The 13,289-nt window shown below is 40.6% G+C and overlaps 5 protein-coding genes across 7 annotated transcripts in view; 2 read left to right on the top strand and 3 right to left on the bottom strand.

The window, feature by feature from the left end:
* LOC117653740 overlaps positions 1 to 4,007 on the top strand; it is a 57,029-nt gene extending 53,022 nt beyond the window's left edge. Inside the window, exons 5-9 of the mRNA XM_034399603.1 lie at positions 199 to 273; positions 366 to 482; positions 569 to 876; positions 955 to 1,298; positions 1,392 to 4,007. Of these exons, the coding sequence (XP_034255494.1) occupies positions 199 to 273; positions 366 to 482; positions 569 to 876; positions 955 to 1,298; positions 1,392 to 1,816 (1,269 nt within the window). The 3' untranslated portion in view covers positions 1,817 to 4,007. The remainder of the gene's footprint in view (positions 1 to 198; positions 274 to 365; positions 483 to 568; positions 877 to 954; positions 1,299 to 1,391) is intronic.
* On the bottom strand, positions 3,562 to 5,972 carry LOC117653745 (ubiquinone biosynthesis protein COQ4 homolog, mitochondrial). 2 transcript variants are annotated; one of them, XM_034399615.1, is made up of 8 exons: positions 5,883 to 5,972; positions 5,769 to 5,804; positions 5,379 to 5,621; positions 5,209 to 5,305; positions 5,028 to 5,130; positions 4,797 to 4,926; positions 4,622 to 4,715; positions 3,562 to 4,469 (listed from the first exon to the last, which is right to left on the bottom strand). In XM_034399615.1, exons 2-8 carry the CDS (start codon positions 5,794 to 5,796, stop codon positions 4,295 to 4,297), a joined length of 870 nt encoding a protein of 289 aa, XP_034255506.1. In that variant the 5' UTR covers positions 5,797 to 5,804; positions 5,883 to 5,972; the 3' UTR covers positions 3,562 to 4,294. The 2 variants fall into 2 exon arrangements, with proteins under 2 accessions (XP_034255506.1, XP_034255505.1); XM_034399614.1 differs by having other exon boundaries at positions 5,769 to 5,935.
* A 23-nt stretch (positions 5,973 to 5,995) lies between these two features.
* Positions 5,996 to 8,358, top strand: LOC117653742 (protein SHQ1 homolog). Of its 2 annotated transcripts, none has more exons than XM_034399605.1 (8): positions 5,996 to 6,143; positions 6,279 to 6,432; positions 6,516 to 6,876; positions 6,959 to 7,145; positions 7,229 to 7,437; positions 7,529 to 7,652; positions 7,754 to 7,914; positions 7,994 to 8,358. In XM_034399605.1, the coding sequence occupies exons 2-8, from the start codon at positions 6,290 to 6,292 to the stop codon at positions 8,306 to 8,308; spliced, it is 1,500 nt and encodes a 499-aa protein (XP_034255496.1). In that variant the 5' UTR covers positions 5,996 to 6,143; positions 6,279 to 6,289; the 3' UTR covers positions 8,309 to 8,358. The 2 variants fall into 2 exon arrangements, with proteins under 2 accessions (XP_034255496.1, XP_034255498.1); XM_034399607.1 differs by having other exon boundaries at positions 6,037 to 6,179.
* On the bottom strand, positions 8,314 to 10,924 carry LOC117653743 (selenoprotein P-like). The gene is made up of 5 exons (XM_034399608.1): positions 10,790 to 10,924; positions 10,014 to 10,253; positions 9,667 to 9,867; positions 9,465 to 9,588; positions 8,314 to 9,383 (listed from the first exon to the last, which is right to left on the bottom strand). The coding sequence occupies exons 2-5, from the start codon at positions 10,250 to 10,252 to the stop codon at positions 8,475 to 8,477; spliced, it is 1,473 nt and encodes a 490-aa protein (XP_034255499.1). The 5' UTR covers position 10,253; positions 10,790 to 10,924; the 3' UTR covers positions 8,314 to 8,474.
* On the bottom strand, positions 10,369 to 13,218 carry LOC117653741 (nucleotide exchange factor SIL1). Its single transcript, XM_034399604.1, has 7 exons — positions 12,958 to 13,218; positions 12,605 to 12,843; positions 12,300 to 12,529; positions 12,125 to 12,224; positions 11,832 to 12,047; positions 11,411 to 11,752; positions 10,369 to 11,338 (listed from the first exon to the last, which is right to left on the bottom strand). Exons 1-7 carry the CDS (start codon positions 13,106 to 13,108, stop codon positions 11,042 to 11,044), a joined length of 1,575 nt encoding a protein of 524 aa, XP_034255495.1. The 5' UTR covers positions 13,109 to 13,218; the 3' UTR covers positions 10,369 to 11,041.
* Between the last annotated feature and the right edge of the window lie 71 nt (positions 13,219 to 13,289).

A 13,289-nucleotide genomic window follows, 5' to 3' on the forward strand; every position in this document is an offset into this window, starting at 1 on the left:
CTCGGAGCAGGCTGGCCGAGGCTGAGTCATCGGAGAGCACGCGCGGTTCATCCCCAGACAAGAGAACGCCGATGACGGAGATGACGACGACGCCCGACTCGAAGCGCGTCTGGCGCGAGTTTTCGAAGTCCGGTGGTGCCGTGCTGTGCCGCGCTGTGCTGCCTAGTGCTGACACGTTTGTTTGCTTGTGTGTTGCAGTTACGCACCGAGAAGGAGAAGTTCTCCCAGATGAAGGACGCCCTGGAGAAGGAGAAGCTGGAGGCGTATCGCAGGGTGAGCTTCCTTCGCCTTAACCTAACCTGACCCGTTCTGGTTCCCCTCCCCCTCCTTTTCATCCCTCACCCGGACGGGCTTTGTGGTTGCAGCTGAAGCAGCAGTCCCGCGAGGCCGAAGCGACGCGCCGCGGCCTGGAGCGCGCCCGGCAGGAGGTGGTGCGGCAGGTCAGCGTCATCGCCGCCGAGAAGGACTGCCTCGAGAGGGAGGTGAGCAGAGGACTCGCCTAGTTCATGGTTTGCATCTTTCGCTCGAGTAAGTGACTAACCACCGAGCTGCCCCGCTCGTGTTGCAGAACGAGAGTCTCCGGCAGCAGCTGGAGGGCCACCACCACCACCGCGGCCGGTACTTCCCCGGCGCAGCGCAGCGCTCCGCTGCGGCAGAGGCCGTGTCTGGCGCCGCGGCCGCGGGGCCCGGGCAGGCGCACGGCCTCGACGGCCTGGAGCGCGAGATGTCGGAGTTGAAGCTGATGGCGCGGCAGAGCCAGTCCCTCAACAGCCAGCTGAAGAAGGGCATGAAGCACCTGGCCACGTGTCGGCGCAAGAAGTGCCACGTGTGCGCCTACACCCGAGACGCGTTCGGCGAGTACGCGTCCAGGGACGAGTAAGTAGTTTTCTTTTCTTTCCTCCACGGTGTGCTCTGCAACAGCCCTAACGGCCCTTGCTTTCGCTGCGACCGCAGCGGCAAGCTGTTCTCCTGCCTGCAGGCGCCCCTGCAGCCCCTGCACGACTGGCGAGCCAAGCGTCGCGGCGCGCAGGCCGCGTCCAACACGCCGTCGCCGTACTGCTCGGACGAGGGGGAGCTGTTCGACGACGAGGACGGCGTCGAGGACGGCGGCACGGCGCCGAGTCGCAGCAGCCCCCTGCCATCGTGCCGCTCGGACTACTCGTTCCGGCGCGCGTACTCTTCGACGGCGCCCTCGTCGCCCTCCCCCTCCCCGTCGCACTCTCTGCCGCTGCACTGCCTCGGCGCGCACATCTCCTACATCGACGAGGCCAGCTGCAGCTCCGGTGACTCCGGCCAGGGTGAGTACAGCAGTGCACTGCCCCGGTGGGACGCGTGGCGGGATTGCCTACCTTGCCCCCATCGTGTTGCCTTTACCCGTGCCTTTCCCGCAGGCGAGGAGCGTTGCACCGACGCCTGCCATTGCCTGGTGGGCGTGGCCACGGACCAGTCGACCACATCATCGTGCTCGGCGTCGGCGACGTCGGCGACGTCTGCCCCCCACGGCCACGGCCACGGCCAGGGCGAGGAGCAGGCCGCCACCAGCACCAGGGCCTTCTCCTCGGACTCGGGCTTCTCCAGCGAGTTGTATGACTCGACGCTGCAGCGCTCCAGTGACCGCTCCAGTGACCGCTCCTGCTCTTCCAGGACCACCAACGCCGAGGCGTCGACCTCGTCGGCCTCGTCGGCCTTCCAGCGAGGCGGCCGCTGGACGTCGTCCTTCCGCAAACTGCTGACCCGGGTGTCCACCAAGAAGTCTGCCGGCTCGGCCTCCGCCAACGCGGCCTCCGCCAGCGCGGCCCCTACGGCTGCCAACTGAGATGGTCGTTGAACGCCCCCGGCGCCCCGCTGGTCCTTCTAATCCCATGAAATCGTCATGTCGTTAAATTATTGCTTAAGAAAAGTTTAATGTGCCAGGTTATTGTGTTCTGAAATGAAGAAAGATGATTACAACTTTTGTTGTGGCAAATTTCTCTCTTTTTTTTAGCCTTACAGTATTTTTTATTTCCTACATGTGTGCTTTTCAGTTTCAAATTGACAATTGTGCCAATTGTATGTAACACTTGCCTCAATCTCGAGATATTTGGCAGTTATTGCAGTTGGTAATACTGTTGTAGTACTGATTTTTTTCCCTTTGTGTTTGTTTGATGATGTTTTCTTTGCCATTCTTGGAACTGTTTTCAATCAGGAGAGAGGCTTTGAGACAAGAATGTAACTCCCCATGCCATGAGTATGTCAAATTAAGGTGAATTATTTCAATGTAAGAGTCAAGCCTCACCTTGACAATTTAACATTCCTTTTAATTTCTAGGAAACTGTGTTTTTTAAAGCAACTCTCCAATTTTCATAGGTCACTCATGAACCTGTCACATATCTTACCAAAGCTGTATGTATGGTATAAGTAAAAACTAGGAAATTCTCTAGAGAACTTTTAATGATTAGTCAATCAGTTAATCACTAAAAGTAAAATTTCAGTTGAACTGAAAATTTACCACTCTGCTTCATTCCTTCCTATGCTAAAATGATCACTTCCAGTATTGTTATATTAGCAATGATGTTTCAACTTCTATTCATTGACTAGCTTTGTGGCGCAATTCCTAGGCTTATGTATTACCTACACCAGACTGTGATAAACTGTGCCCCTTCCTGGATTTTAGTAACTGAGACAGAGCTGTAAGAGAATCAATACTGCTGAAAGAACAACAAAAAAAAACAAAAAAAAGTGTTATATTTTGAAGTGCATGATGTCCTTGGCATTTTTTGTTTTATACTTTACTTGTAAGGGTGCTTTTTCTTTCTTCTTCTCTCTTTGGTTTCATTGCAAAATTTTGTGTGAGAAGCTGCTGGTGGTGTAGTTGTCTTGAAACTAAAAGGGGACCATAGATTTGAAAAGAAATTCCTTTTGGTGTATCTTGCAAATGTCTCATGGTTAAGTACAAAGCCCATTCAAAGCTCACAATGAACAATCTCACTGTTAAAAAATGAATTTATATAGAGAGGGAAGTGATTTGTTGAAGTGTGTTAAGACATGTGAAGGACCAAGACTGAAACTTGCTATGACGTTCCTATGAAAACAGTCTACTGTGCATCATACTGAAAAATGTTAATTTGTGACATTATATGTTGTTCATTGTTTCCATCTATGCAGAGTCATTGATTGTTATAAAGATATATCCTCTGGCATTTTGTTTTCTTGAGCGTGAAAATGGCTTGTCACTTGACATTGACATGCTCCTGTTTTTAAGTTGTAGATTTCTAAGCTAAAGATTTCTGAAGATCTCTCAATTTGACGGACACATGATTTTAATGTGTATCTAGGCATCTTAGAGCTAAACCAATTACAGAAGGAGTTCTCCTAAAATGTTTCATACATAGCGCACCCTTATTTACTGTGTCTTTGTAGGGACTTACTATATTCTGAATTATCTTTTTGTGCCTTCTTTTGTACATTTTCTTCTGTGGTCGTATGAGTTATGTTTTCTGCTTCATATATCTTATAAAAATATTTAGATCCTATGTGATCGGGAAACATATATCAATGCAACAAGACACTGAGAAAAGAAAATGGTTTTCCATACTGAAGATATTTTTATTCTTTATGGAGAACAACAAAATTTTTCATTACCTTCCCTTATGATTTGTGATCAAATAATATCTTTAGAGATCCAACTGCTTAACTCTGGATTTCTCAACTGGTTGAGAAATTCAGAGTTTTACAAACTTAAAAATACTTTGTGACTCTTTGACAAGTGAAATCTTTTTCATTGCCCTATCAATAAGAAACCTAAATTTATTTCTTATAGGTTTTCTAATACTTTTAGTTTTTCTGCCCTTTCTTCCAGAATTGCTTCAATTTTTAAAATCTAAATGAGTTTTTATGTTGATTATGTGATTGTTGTATTTTAAATGAGTGCAATTGTTAATTATACGCTCATTCTTAGTGAGACTGTACAATCTAATTCAATTGTGTACTTACTCATAAGAAATAAATTATAGTTTAGTTTACTACAAGACTTTCCTGTGGAGCTTTGTTTATTAATTTTGCACCTCCAAAGACAAAAAAAAAAGGAACAACAACTTGAATTTTGAAAGAGAATGACACACTTTATATGCTATTGCCTATAGTGGTTATAGCTAGGGTTGGCTGTTTCTGATTGGGTGACCTCTTCATCCTATCGCTGGAGTCATCTAACAAGAAAACTACTTTCTGAGAAAAACAATTCAAAATATCTAAATTTATTAAATTCTATGAACTTAAAATCAATGAAAGGAATGAAATCACTTCACTCTATGCTTGATTACTTCACGTAAGTCCCTTTCTCAATTTCAAGAGGTACAATGTTCATTTCTTTCTGAAGTTCCTCTAAAGTTTGGTCCCAACGCTTTTCAAAATATAAGTTAAGAAGGAACTTGCTCTCCCACCCAGTTCTAATAGCCCAGGGTAAATACTCGGAGATGTATTTTTGCCGCTGTCTGAAAATCCCAAGGTACACATCAAAATTAGACACCATAACTGCATTTTGATCACAGAAGAAATTTTTTTGGAAGTTAAACATAAGTCCAGAAAAGAGCGTCATGTAGAAAACCATTTCAGAAGTGTTCTGCATAAATTGTGTTTTACTTACTTTTTTGAAAGACGAATTGAACCAAACAGCGCTCCTCCAACACACATGGGAAGTTTAGTTTGGATAGCCTCAACCCACTTGACAGTTACCTCACCTGCAACATTCAGGATAGAAATAATTGTCCAAAACTCATAGTTAATACTTCCAACATTATTTAATCACAGGTTAGCTTCACCTAACATATTTGTTCTCATTTGAAGAATAGTATGAATCAAATCATGCATTTCCCTGTATCTCTGCATAACATATGCCAGTTCAACATCATCCACAAACTGAGTAGTTGCTCTTGAATCTGGAGAAACATTCTGTAACAGACCATTTCAAAGTCACTACAAAAATGAAATTGAAGCAAATTCAGAAGGCATGAATCCATGAGAATGCACAAAAAATGATTGTTGACACTTACATTTACAGTGAGAAAATTAGAATATGCTCTACCTAGAGTGCCTTCTGGCATTGATTTAAGCTTCGATAGATTTATCGTTTTAGAAGTAAGGCGAGGCCTCTCACTGCAAAACAAAACATTCTAAATACAGCGGCAATATTCTTGAACTCTGGAAAGAGGGACATAAAGCAATTACAGTCACCTCAGAATTTTTCTCCCCTCCTCATCATTTTCCATGGTCTGTAACATCATTTGTAATGCACAGGATCCTGTAGTTTCTCCTAATGTTGCAATCATGTCTGCAAGGCAACAAAAAGAAAAACAATAACCACGCTGCTGAATTGTTGAGTAAAGAGCACATTTGATAAATACCTCCTCTAGATGGATCCGTAATAGATATTCCAGCTGAGCCTATGGAGAGAAACACTCGTTGGAAAAGAGATGTTGGGATGTGATTCGAAGCAAACACACTATCAAAACTAACATCTCCATTATCACATTCAGAATCAGAATGTGTTTTCTGCTGAGTTTCTTCGTGTAACACTAGTGGTGCTCTATGAATGAAACGAAATACCAATTCTTGGTATCGTTGACTTTGTCTTGCTAAGGTCAAAGCTGAAATACGTAAGGAAAACATAAAGGCACTTCAAGTTACAAGTGTTAACTTTGATTTTTTTTTTTAATTTAATGGAGAGTTTTAGAAACAAATAATAAAGACTTAGATTCAGGATATAATTTTTAAGGACATTACAACCAACTTACCAGAATGTCGGCTTGACAGAAATGACATGATTCCAGCTAGAAAATGAAAAAGATGTGAAACTTTTGCCAATTTAAACTGATTTGCGAAAAGGTTTTTCTGGTTTTATCACGAACCCTTTAAGTTCAGCTTTCTGCTTGGTTTCTGATCTAAATTACGTCACTCTTCCCCTCACCTCCCCCTCCCACACTGGCGTGCAAATAAATACATGTAAACACCACTATTAACAGAATATTCTGCGAATAGCAGCAGTGTTTTTCTTACGTACAGATATAACCTAACCTCAAATTTCATGTGGTGGTAGGCAAGGCAAGCTCCTCCACCTTGAAGTTTGATCGAGTAGGAGTAGAGTAGTTTCCCCGTCAACTGCATCGCAAGTGAGTGCTTTGTCTTCTCCTTATAAGGTTACACAGGTAAACGGTCTAGCGATCGTGGTCCCGGCTTAAAGAGTACTGGGCTGCAACTACAATTTTTCTCTTGATTTGTTTTTCAAATAGCTGTTACTGTTCCAGGTTCTGTTAAGATGATAACCCCTCGCTTTAACATAGATCAAACCGAGACTGATCTAATCTTCACAATTCAAGCTCCCTATGCTAGTATTGCTGATGCTGAGATCTACGCAGACTTGGATACCTTCTGCTTCTATGCTTCACCATATTACCTGCGGTACTATATATTGTAATTTTAGACAAAGTCATCAAGTCAAAGCTTTGCACACTTTCACTTCTATTCGTACTTTTCAAATCCAGAGTCCATCTTTCTGGTCACATTGAAGAAACGGATGCTTCTAAGGGAAGCTATGATGCTGATAATGGAACATTTACCATATGTGTTCAAAAAGTCAATAAGGGGGAGCATTTCCAAGATCTGGATTTCCTCACTGCACTTCTCACTCCTAATCAATCTAAAAAACATGACTTATCCCGACCTGTTGTTGAAGTCATCAGCAATGAAAATTTAGATTCTGTGGAGGAAGATTGTAGTGATGGAGAAAGTAATGAATGGTATATTGAGCAATGCCCATATGAAGAGCCCTCAGAGGCTTTTTTACTCTCAGCACCTCATTATGGATTCGCCAACAAAATATCTGGAGCGTTTCAAAATTTTAAAGTAAGGCTACCCTATACACACACTTATTTTATTCTGAACATAACGTGAGGCAGTAATTAATGTTGAGTTTGTATGGTTTCAGACTGAGTTTTTAGAAGTGATTGATCTCCCTGATCCTGATCAAACACCAATATCCGAGAGATCAAAGCTGCGCACCGAACGTGAACTGGAAGATTTTAGTGATGACCATTATTTAGCTGACTGGGCCCAACCAGATATAATTGAACCAATGTTAACTTTCAAAGCACTGTGGGAAAATGGCTCTGAAGGTAAAACCCTAAAAAGAAAAAACATAAAAAAATAACATTGAAAATTAATTTAGTTGCTTATGATCTTTGGTTTTGTCTTTCAGCCTCCTTCTTGGATGATGAAAAAGATGTATTAAAAGACCTGCCAAAGAAGGAGTTCTTGTTGGATAAGCGAGAAGAGCATATGGTCAGCTTATCTTTAATTGACATACTTTATTCATATGCTTATAACGTCCGTTCGACAATGGGTGAAAACACTGTAGAATCAGCCTGGGCAGTTAATAAATTGAGCGGGACTCTAAGCTGGTTAACGGTATTGAAATCTCACCTTTTCAAATCATCCTTTTTTATCCTATATGTTTTGGGGTGTTCTGTTATTATGTTCTGACTTGAACTTTTTCCAGAGCTTCAATACACTGAAAGAAGTAGTAATCGTTGCTGTACGCAGAAGCTTGTGTTACCCCCTCTATAGACACTGGGACCTGTCCATGAAAGTTTTGGACGATGTCAAGAGAATATTAACATTAGGTAACCATTAGTGTTTCACTGTGTTCTTGCAAACTTTATCTCCCTATTCCCTCCCTCCCTTTAGCTGTTTTTGTTATTCATTCTTTCTTCTTTTCCTTCAGGGAAAAAACAAATTCTAAAGAGTTTATTGGAACTTCATGCACTGTTTAGCAACAGTGAGCCACGCTATATTTTAAATCAACTTTACATCAGAGACTATTGTATATGGATTCAACATGTTTCAGATTCTTTTCTCAAGTCACTCTTAGTTGCTATCAATAAGGTATAGTTCATTAATGAATCCGTACACTGCACTTCCAGTGAAAAATTATTATTTAACAAAACTGCTGTTCAAATTTCAGGTTGAGCTAAGTAAAGCTGATGTTGCATTGGATTTGGAGGAGCTTGAAACAGCCGCCAGACTGGTACAAATGGAGGAAGAAGCTTCTAAAATCATCCACAAGAATAAAAGTGAGGAATTAATATGCAGGGAAATTTCTTCTCTCATTATCTCCAAAGACAACACTGATGGAAGCAGATCTTCATCTGGTACTTCAGATTCTGAAGATGACTCCTCTTCCTCAGACAATGACGACAGTTCATCGAGTTCTTCTTCAGAATCTGATTTGGATTCTGATGACCTATCAGATATTGAACCTAACATAACAGCTGTCTAGTGGATCATTTCCCTCTCTTCCCCTTCTCATTAAAAATATCAGGATTATTATTTTGTCTTAGTTGTGTAAAGTTTTAAAAACAATTTTTAGAGGTTTAAATCTTTAACCATTAATGGTGTTTTAACCATTATATTTTGAAGCATATTACGTATTTTTATCATGTGAGTTAAGCTTGAGAATTATCTGCTTTAGGCGCTAATTTGAAATTGAGCCATGGTAGCAGTTTTCTGTAATGGTCAATTATTTTAACTTTGAGTATGTTAGTTCTTTCATATTCCTCTTCACCATTTTCAATTTGCTGTTGATACCAGTCGAACAACTTTTGAGTTTCATTGACCAATTTCTCCATGGAAGTGTCACTAGCCTCATAAGAATTCGAGTTCTGTAAAAGGTCATTGTTTGAAGATTGACTGCAATCTAATGAGGCACAATACGCAGGTGTACCTTTTCCTTTACGCTTCCTTTTCTTTCTCTTCTTTTTTTCTTTGGAATGGTTTTCTTGGTGAACTACTTCTACAGACTGTTCTGTACTTTTTATAGATCCTCCAGACATGATGCTTTGGTTCTGGTTCTCAGACCAATCCCAGTTTTTGATGTGACCAAGATAGTCTTGTGATCCTAGTTGACTCTGTCCATCCTCTGGTTTTGGCATTTGAGAGTTGTTATAAATTTTTACATGTTCTCCATTTGCAATAACTTCAAGTTTTTGACCTTCAGGTTCACTTGTTTTCTGATCTCTTTTTCTTGGTTCAGTACTTCTTTCCAGGGAATCAGTATCACCAAGGTTTAATGTTGTATTGTGCATTTGTAAGATTTCTTGAGATTCTGAAGCCTCAGTATTGTGTTTGAAGGACCCAGGCAAACCATTCCCATTTTCTCTCTCTTTAGTAACTTCTTGAAGCCTCTGTGCTTCCTTTGTATTGGTCTCATTTCCATTAGCATTGCTTTCTTGTCCTGTGTAAAGCCTTAAGTCTGTTTTGTGATCGTTGCAGACTTTAAATTGACACTGAACTAGGTCTGTTGTATCGGAAGCTAAAGTTTGTCCAGCCTTTCCCTCCTCTGCAACAGGTGTTACCTGTGGTCAATGATCAAATAAAATTAAAAAATGAGTTTCTTGGTGGCCCTTCATTTTAATAAATTGATGAAGTTCACTTACATTTTGAGCTTTTTTACACAAGCCACATGGATTGTCTTTGTAGGTTGATAGAATAGCAGCTTTGACATAAGGATGGGTAAGTTTACTGAAGGGAGATATAACTTGATATGCTATGCGTCCACATCTGCAAAGAATCAATAAATATTAATTAGAGTTATTATTTTTTTGCCATTTAGTATTGCATGGAAAGACCTTGTCTTACCGATCTAGGACGAGAATGTGATCATTTCCAACTCCCAGAATATCCTTCACAGGTTCACTTGACTGCTCCTGATAGACAGGTATACTGGGAGCTTCATGTTGCAGAAGTTCTGAGTTTTCAGATCCTAACATGGAATTAATGACCATAAAATTAATGGCTGGAAATCCAGCCAGGTAGAAACGGTTGCGAAGCAGGTTCAGCCTGAAAAGAAAACTGAATTAAGTTACAGCACTTTAATTAGTTGTACTCTGAATGTATGTTTCTGGTTAATCTGGGTCCCTGCTTCTGTTTTACTTCTATCATTCTAGGCATATTAAACTATTATGGTTCTCAAAAATTAAACTTACATGGCTGCTTGTTGCCGCCCAAAGGGCCTGCTTGAATTTAAGAGAGCTATGACAGTTATATTCTGCCCAATTAAGCTTATGGCTCTATCACCACCAATAGTCCAAGTGGGAACTGGAGTGCATTGGTCAACAAATGTTTCTTGAGTATGGACATAAGGCCTCACTTTTGATGATTCCATTACTGAATTTGCGAAGCTCGCAAGTCCAAGAAGGAGCAACCAAGAGGCTTGGCTCATCATCCTGAATGAAAAGAATCATGAGTATACTTTAGCAGTTCTTACAGATATCATCTTACACTCTCTTTTTTATTGGTGGAGCAGTGAGAGGGTAAAGAGGTGCTAACTTAAAGAAGAAATCATAGTCATTCTGACTCGTATTATTACAGTATTCTTTTTGTACAGTCTGATACAACACGAACTTTGACACACAATGTACTCACTCAGCAAAATTTTCACTGAAGGTGAAAGGTCAAACTGATGAGTGGCATACAGAACCTCTTGTAAAAACTAATCTAAAGAACAAATCCACAGCAAAACTTCCCTAAAATGTGTGATTTTAGTGACATTTGAATCACACTTTTAGCAACACATTCCACTACCAAATGAAAGGGTCCACAGATTGTAAGATCTTAAAATTGTTGACATACGTACAAAAACACATGCTATTTTTCTCTCTTAAAACTAGCATCGATCGCATGAGCTGCATAGCAAATTTTCCATATGTTCTGCAAGCAAATGGTAATCCTAGACTCAATTACAGTCTGCAATGGCACAAACCTGTACAAACGGAGGCATCCTCAAGATGCTGCCTACAATGTCTGCTCTGCACTGAAATGACCCTACTCTGCAAGATTAATAGTGATAATGAGAAAGAGTTTGATGCAATAACAAGTGATCATTCTCACAGCCATCTACAAATCAGCAAAACCCACATTTCATTTTTCAGTGAAGTAAACATAATAAATTTAGTAATAAATAAATAATTAAAATGCAAATATCACATGAGTCAGGAATAATGTTCTATTTTAATCACAGTTCGTTTCTTATATTGTTTACTGTTATCACTTTAAGCAATTGTTTCAATGTTTCTGCAATATTTGTATAGTACATATCGGTATCGTCCGCTTTATTCTCGGACTCACTGTGACTTAAGCAATCTTCAGAACTGGTGCATTCTTCTTCAATTAGTTGCTTTTGAAGTACTTCTTCCCGAATGCTTAAGTCTTGATACCACGATAAGAAGTTGCGAAGAACTTTTTCCAGTTTTTCATCACTTCGAAATTCATGAAGACACAGGTCCTTCATGACGAGTAATGTATCAATGACCTGCAATCGAATGAAATCGATAAGTGACATATGTATTTGTTAATGAAAAGCAGGAAAGCAGATAGCTTCTACCTTTTCTAATACATCATGTTCTGGCCTGTATGGCAAGTCTTTGGAAATAATTGATCCTAGATCATCTCTTCTCTGTGTTCTTCCAGAATTAGCTCCACTTTCGTGAAGCTTTGACAAAAATACTGAAAGTCTGTGGCACCAACCATCTTCCACAAGTCTCTTTTCAAAATTAATGCTATTATACTGTCGAAGCTTCTCTTTGAGTTCGCCTCTCTTGTGCTGATGTACTTTTTGAGTTACTTCTGATGTGTCTGAGATGTCAACCTGTTCATTTTCCTCAACAGCTTCCCTCACAGATACGCGTTCCAAAAGTAAATCATTAATTAACGTAATGACTCTCATCTGTAGAAAATAATTTGGTATTAGTGACTCAAAGTCCAAAAAGAATATTCAAGCTTGAAATGAAGGGCACTAGTTTTACCTTCGTTTTTAAGTCATATGACTTCTCATCATCAATAACAACCCTGAGGGATTCTAATCCACCCTCCTCAATAAGTTTCACTTGAGCTGCGGGAAACTGCCTTGTCAAGCATGATAATGCATAAATAGCACGAGCATGGACAGTTGCATCAGGATCTAATACTATTGCTTTCACCAGCTTTGGCATAATTCCAGCGTTTAGGACAGCAATTTGCACCTACACAAGAAAATATAACTTATGATAATTGATAGTTTATCAATATAGACAAATTTACAAAAACAAAACATTGATACCTTTGGATTACTTTGAGTTGCTGATCCAAGCAACCACAAAGAATCTGCTCTAACTTTAGGAGAAGTAGAATTTAAGGCTGGGACAACGATTTCCATCACCCTGCACCAAAAAACAGAAACAAAATATAATAATGGTAGGATAAAATTCAGATATACTTTGGACGTAGAGGTTTACCCGCCAAGTCTTATAAACTCTCTTGCATTGTCAATTTGATGCACCAAATATTCTAGGTCTTGGAGGGTGCTGACAATTTCTTCATCATTATTATTTTCATTAGAATGCAGACATTGTTTAGCTTTCACAAACAGATCCTTTAGGATTTCCATGTCTGTTTTGACAGTAATATTAAGGGACCCAAATTCATTTTTGAGCTCTTCATACGACCGATACTTCTCTTTAACATTCTGCAATAAATAAGTAATAAATGTAACAATTAATTATTTTTTTTACTGCAAGCAGACAGTGTTTGGTGGATCTACCTGTTCTTGTGAAATGTCTGAATCTTCACGAACATCATCGCTAGTGATTCCAGCTAATACTTTCTTTAATTCATCTTTGCTCATGTACGATGTGTTGTCTGAATCATCAGCCTGCTCATCTGCAGGTACTGCAACTAAACCAGTTTTATGATCAGCTCCAGTGGGCTCAAGGAGCTTTACTTCTGTCTCTCCGGTATTTATGTTCAATCTGTAGTGAAGACCGGAAGGAAGCGGCTGACCTGAAAAAGATGATTGCCTTAACATATTACACCATGGAGTAGGGTCCTACTCTCATGATTACACACATACAGAGCACAGTACAGTTACCCTTTAGTTTATTTGACTTTCCTCACCTTTTTCTACTTTTTGCCATTCATTGGTGGCGACAAATTGACTGGAGGACTCACTTTTACCTTCCTTGTCAGATGTAACCTTTGCAAACAGATCTTGACATAACAGTGCCACTAAGGCAACATTGAGAAACAGATTCGCAATCCACCTCATTTTTGACCTCGCAAATCGCAACTGATCAGCAACTTAGCAAAGACTGAACTGAGGTAACCCAAGCGCCAAGCAGAAGCACTACCTACACACACGACGCTGAGCCACACTTGCATCACCTGTTGTCATGGATACAACAGCTGATCTGGACCAATGGCAGAATGGATGATGGCTTAGCCAGCCA

This window comes from Thrips palmi, unplaced genomic scaffold, assembly GCF_012932325.1.
Source record: "Thrips palmi isolate BJ-2018 unplaced genomic scaffold, TpBJ-2018v1 HiC_scaffold_8, whole genome shotgun sequence".
NCBI classification, from domain to species: domain Eukaryota; kingdom Metazoa; phylum Arthropoda; class Insecta; order Thysanoptera; family Thripidae; genus Thrips; species Thrips palmi.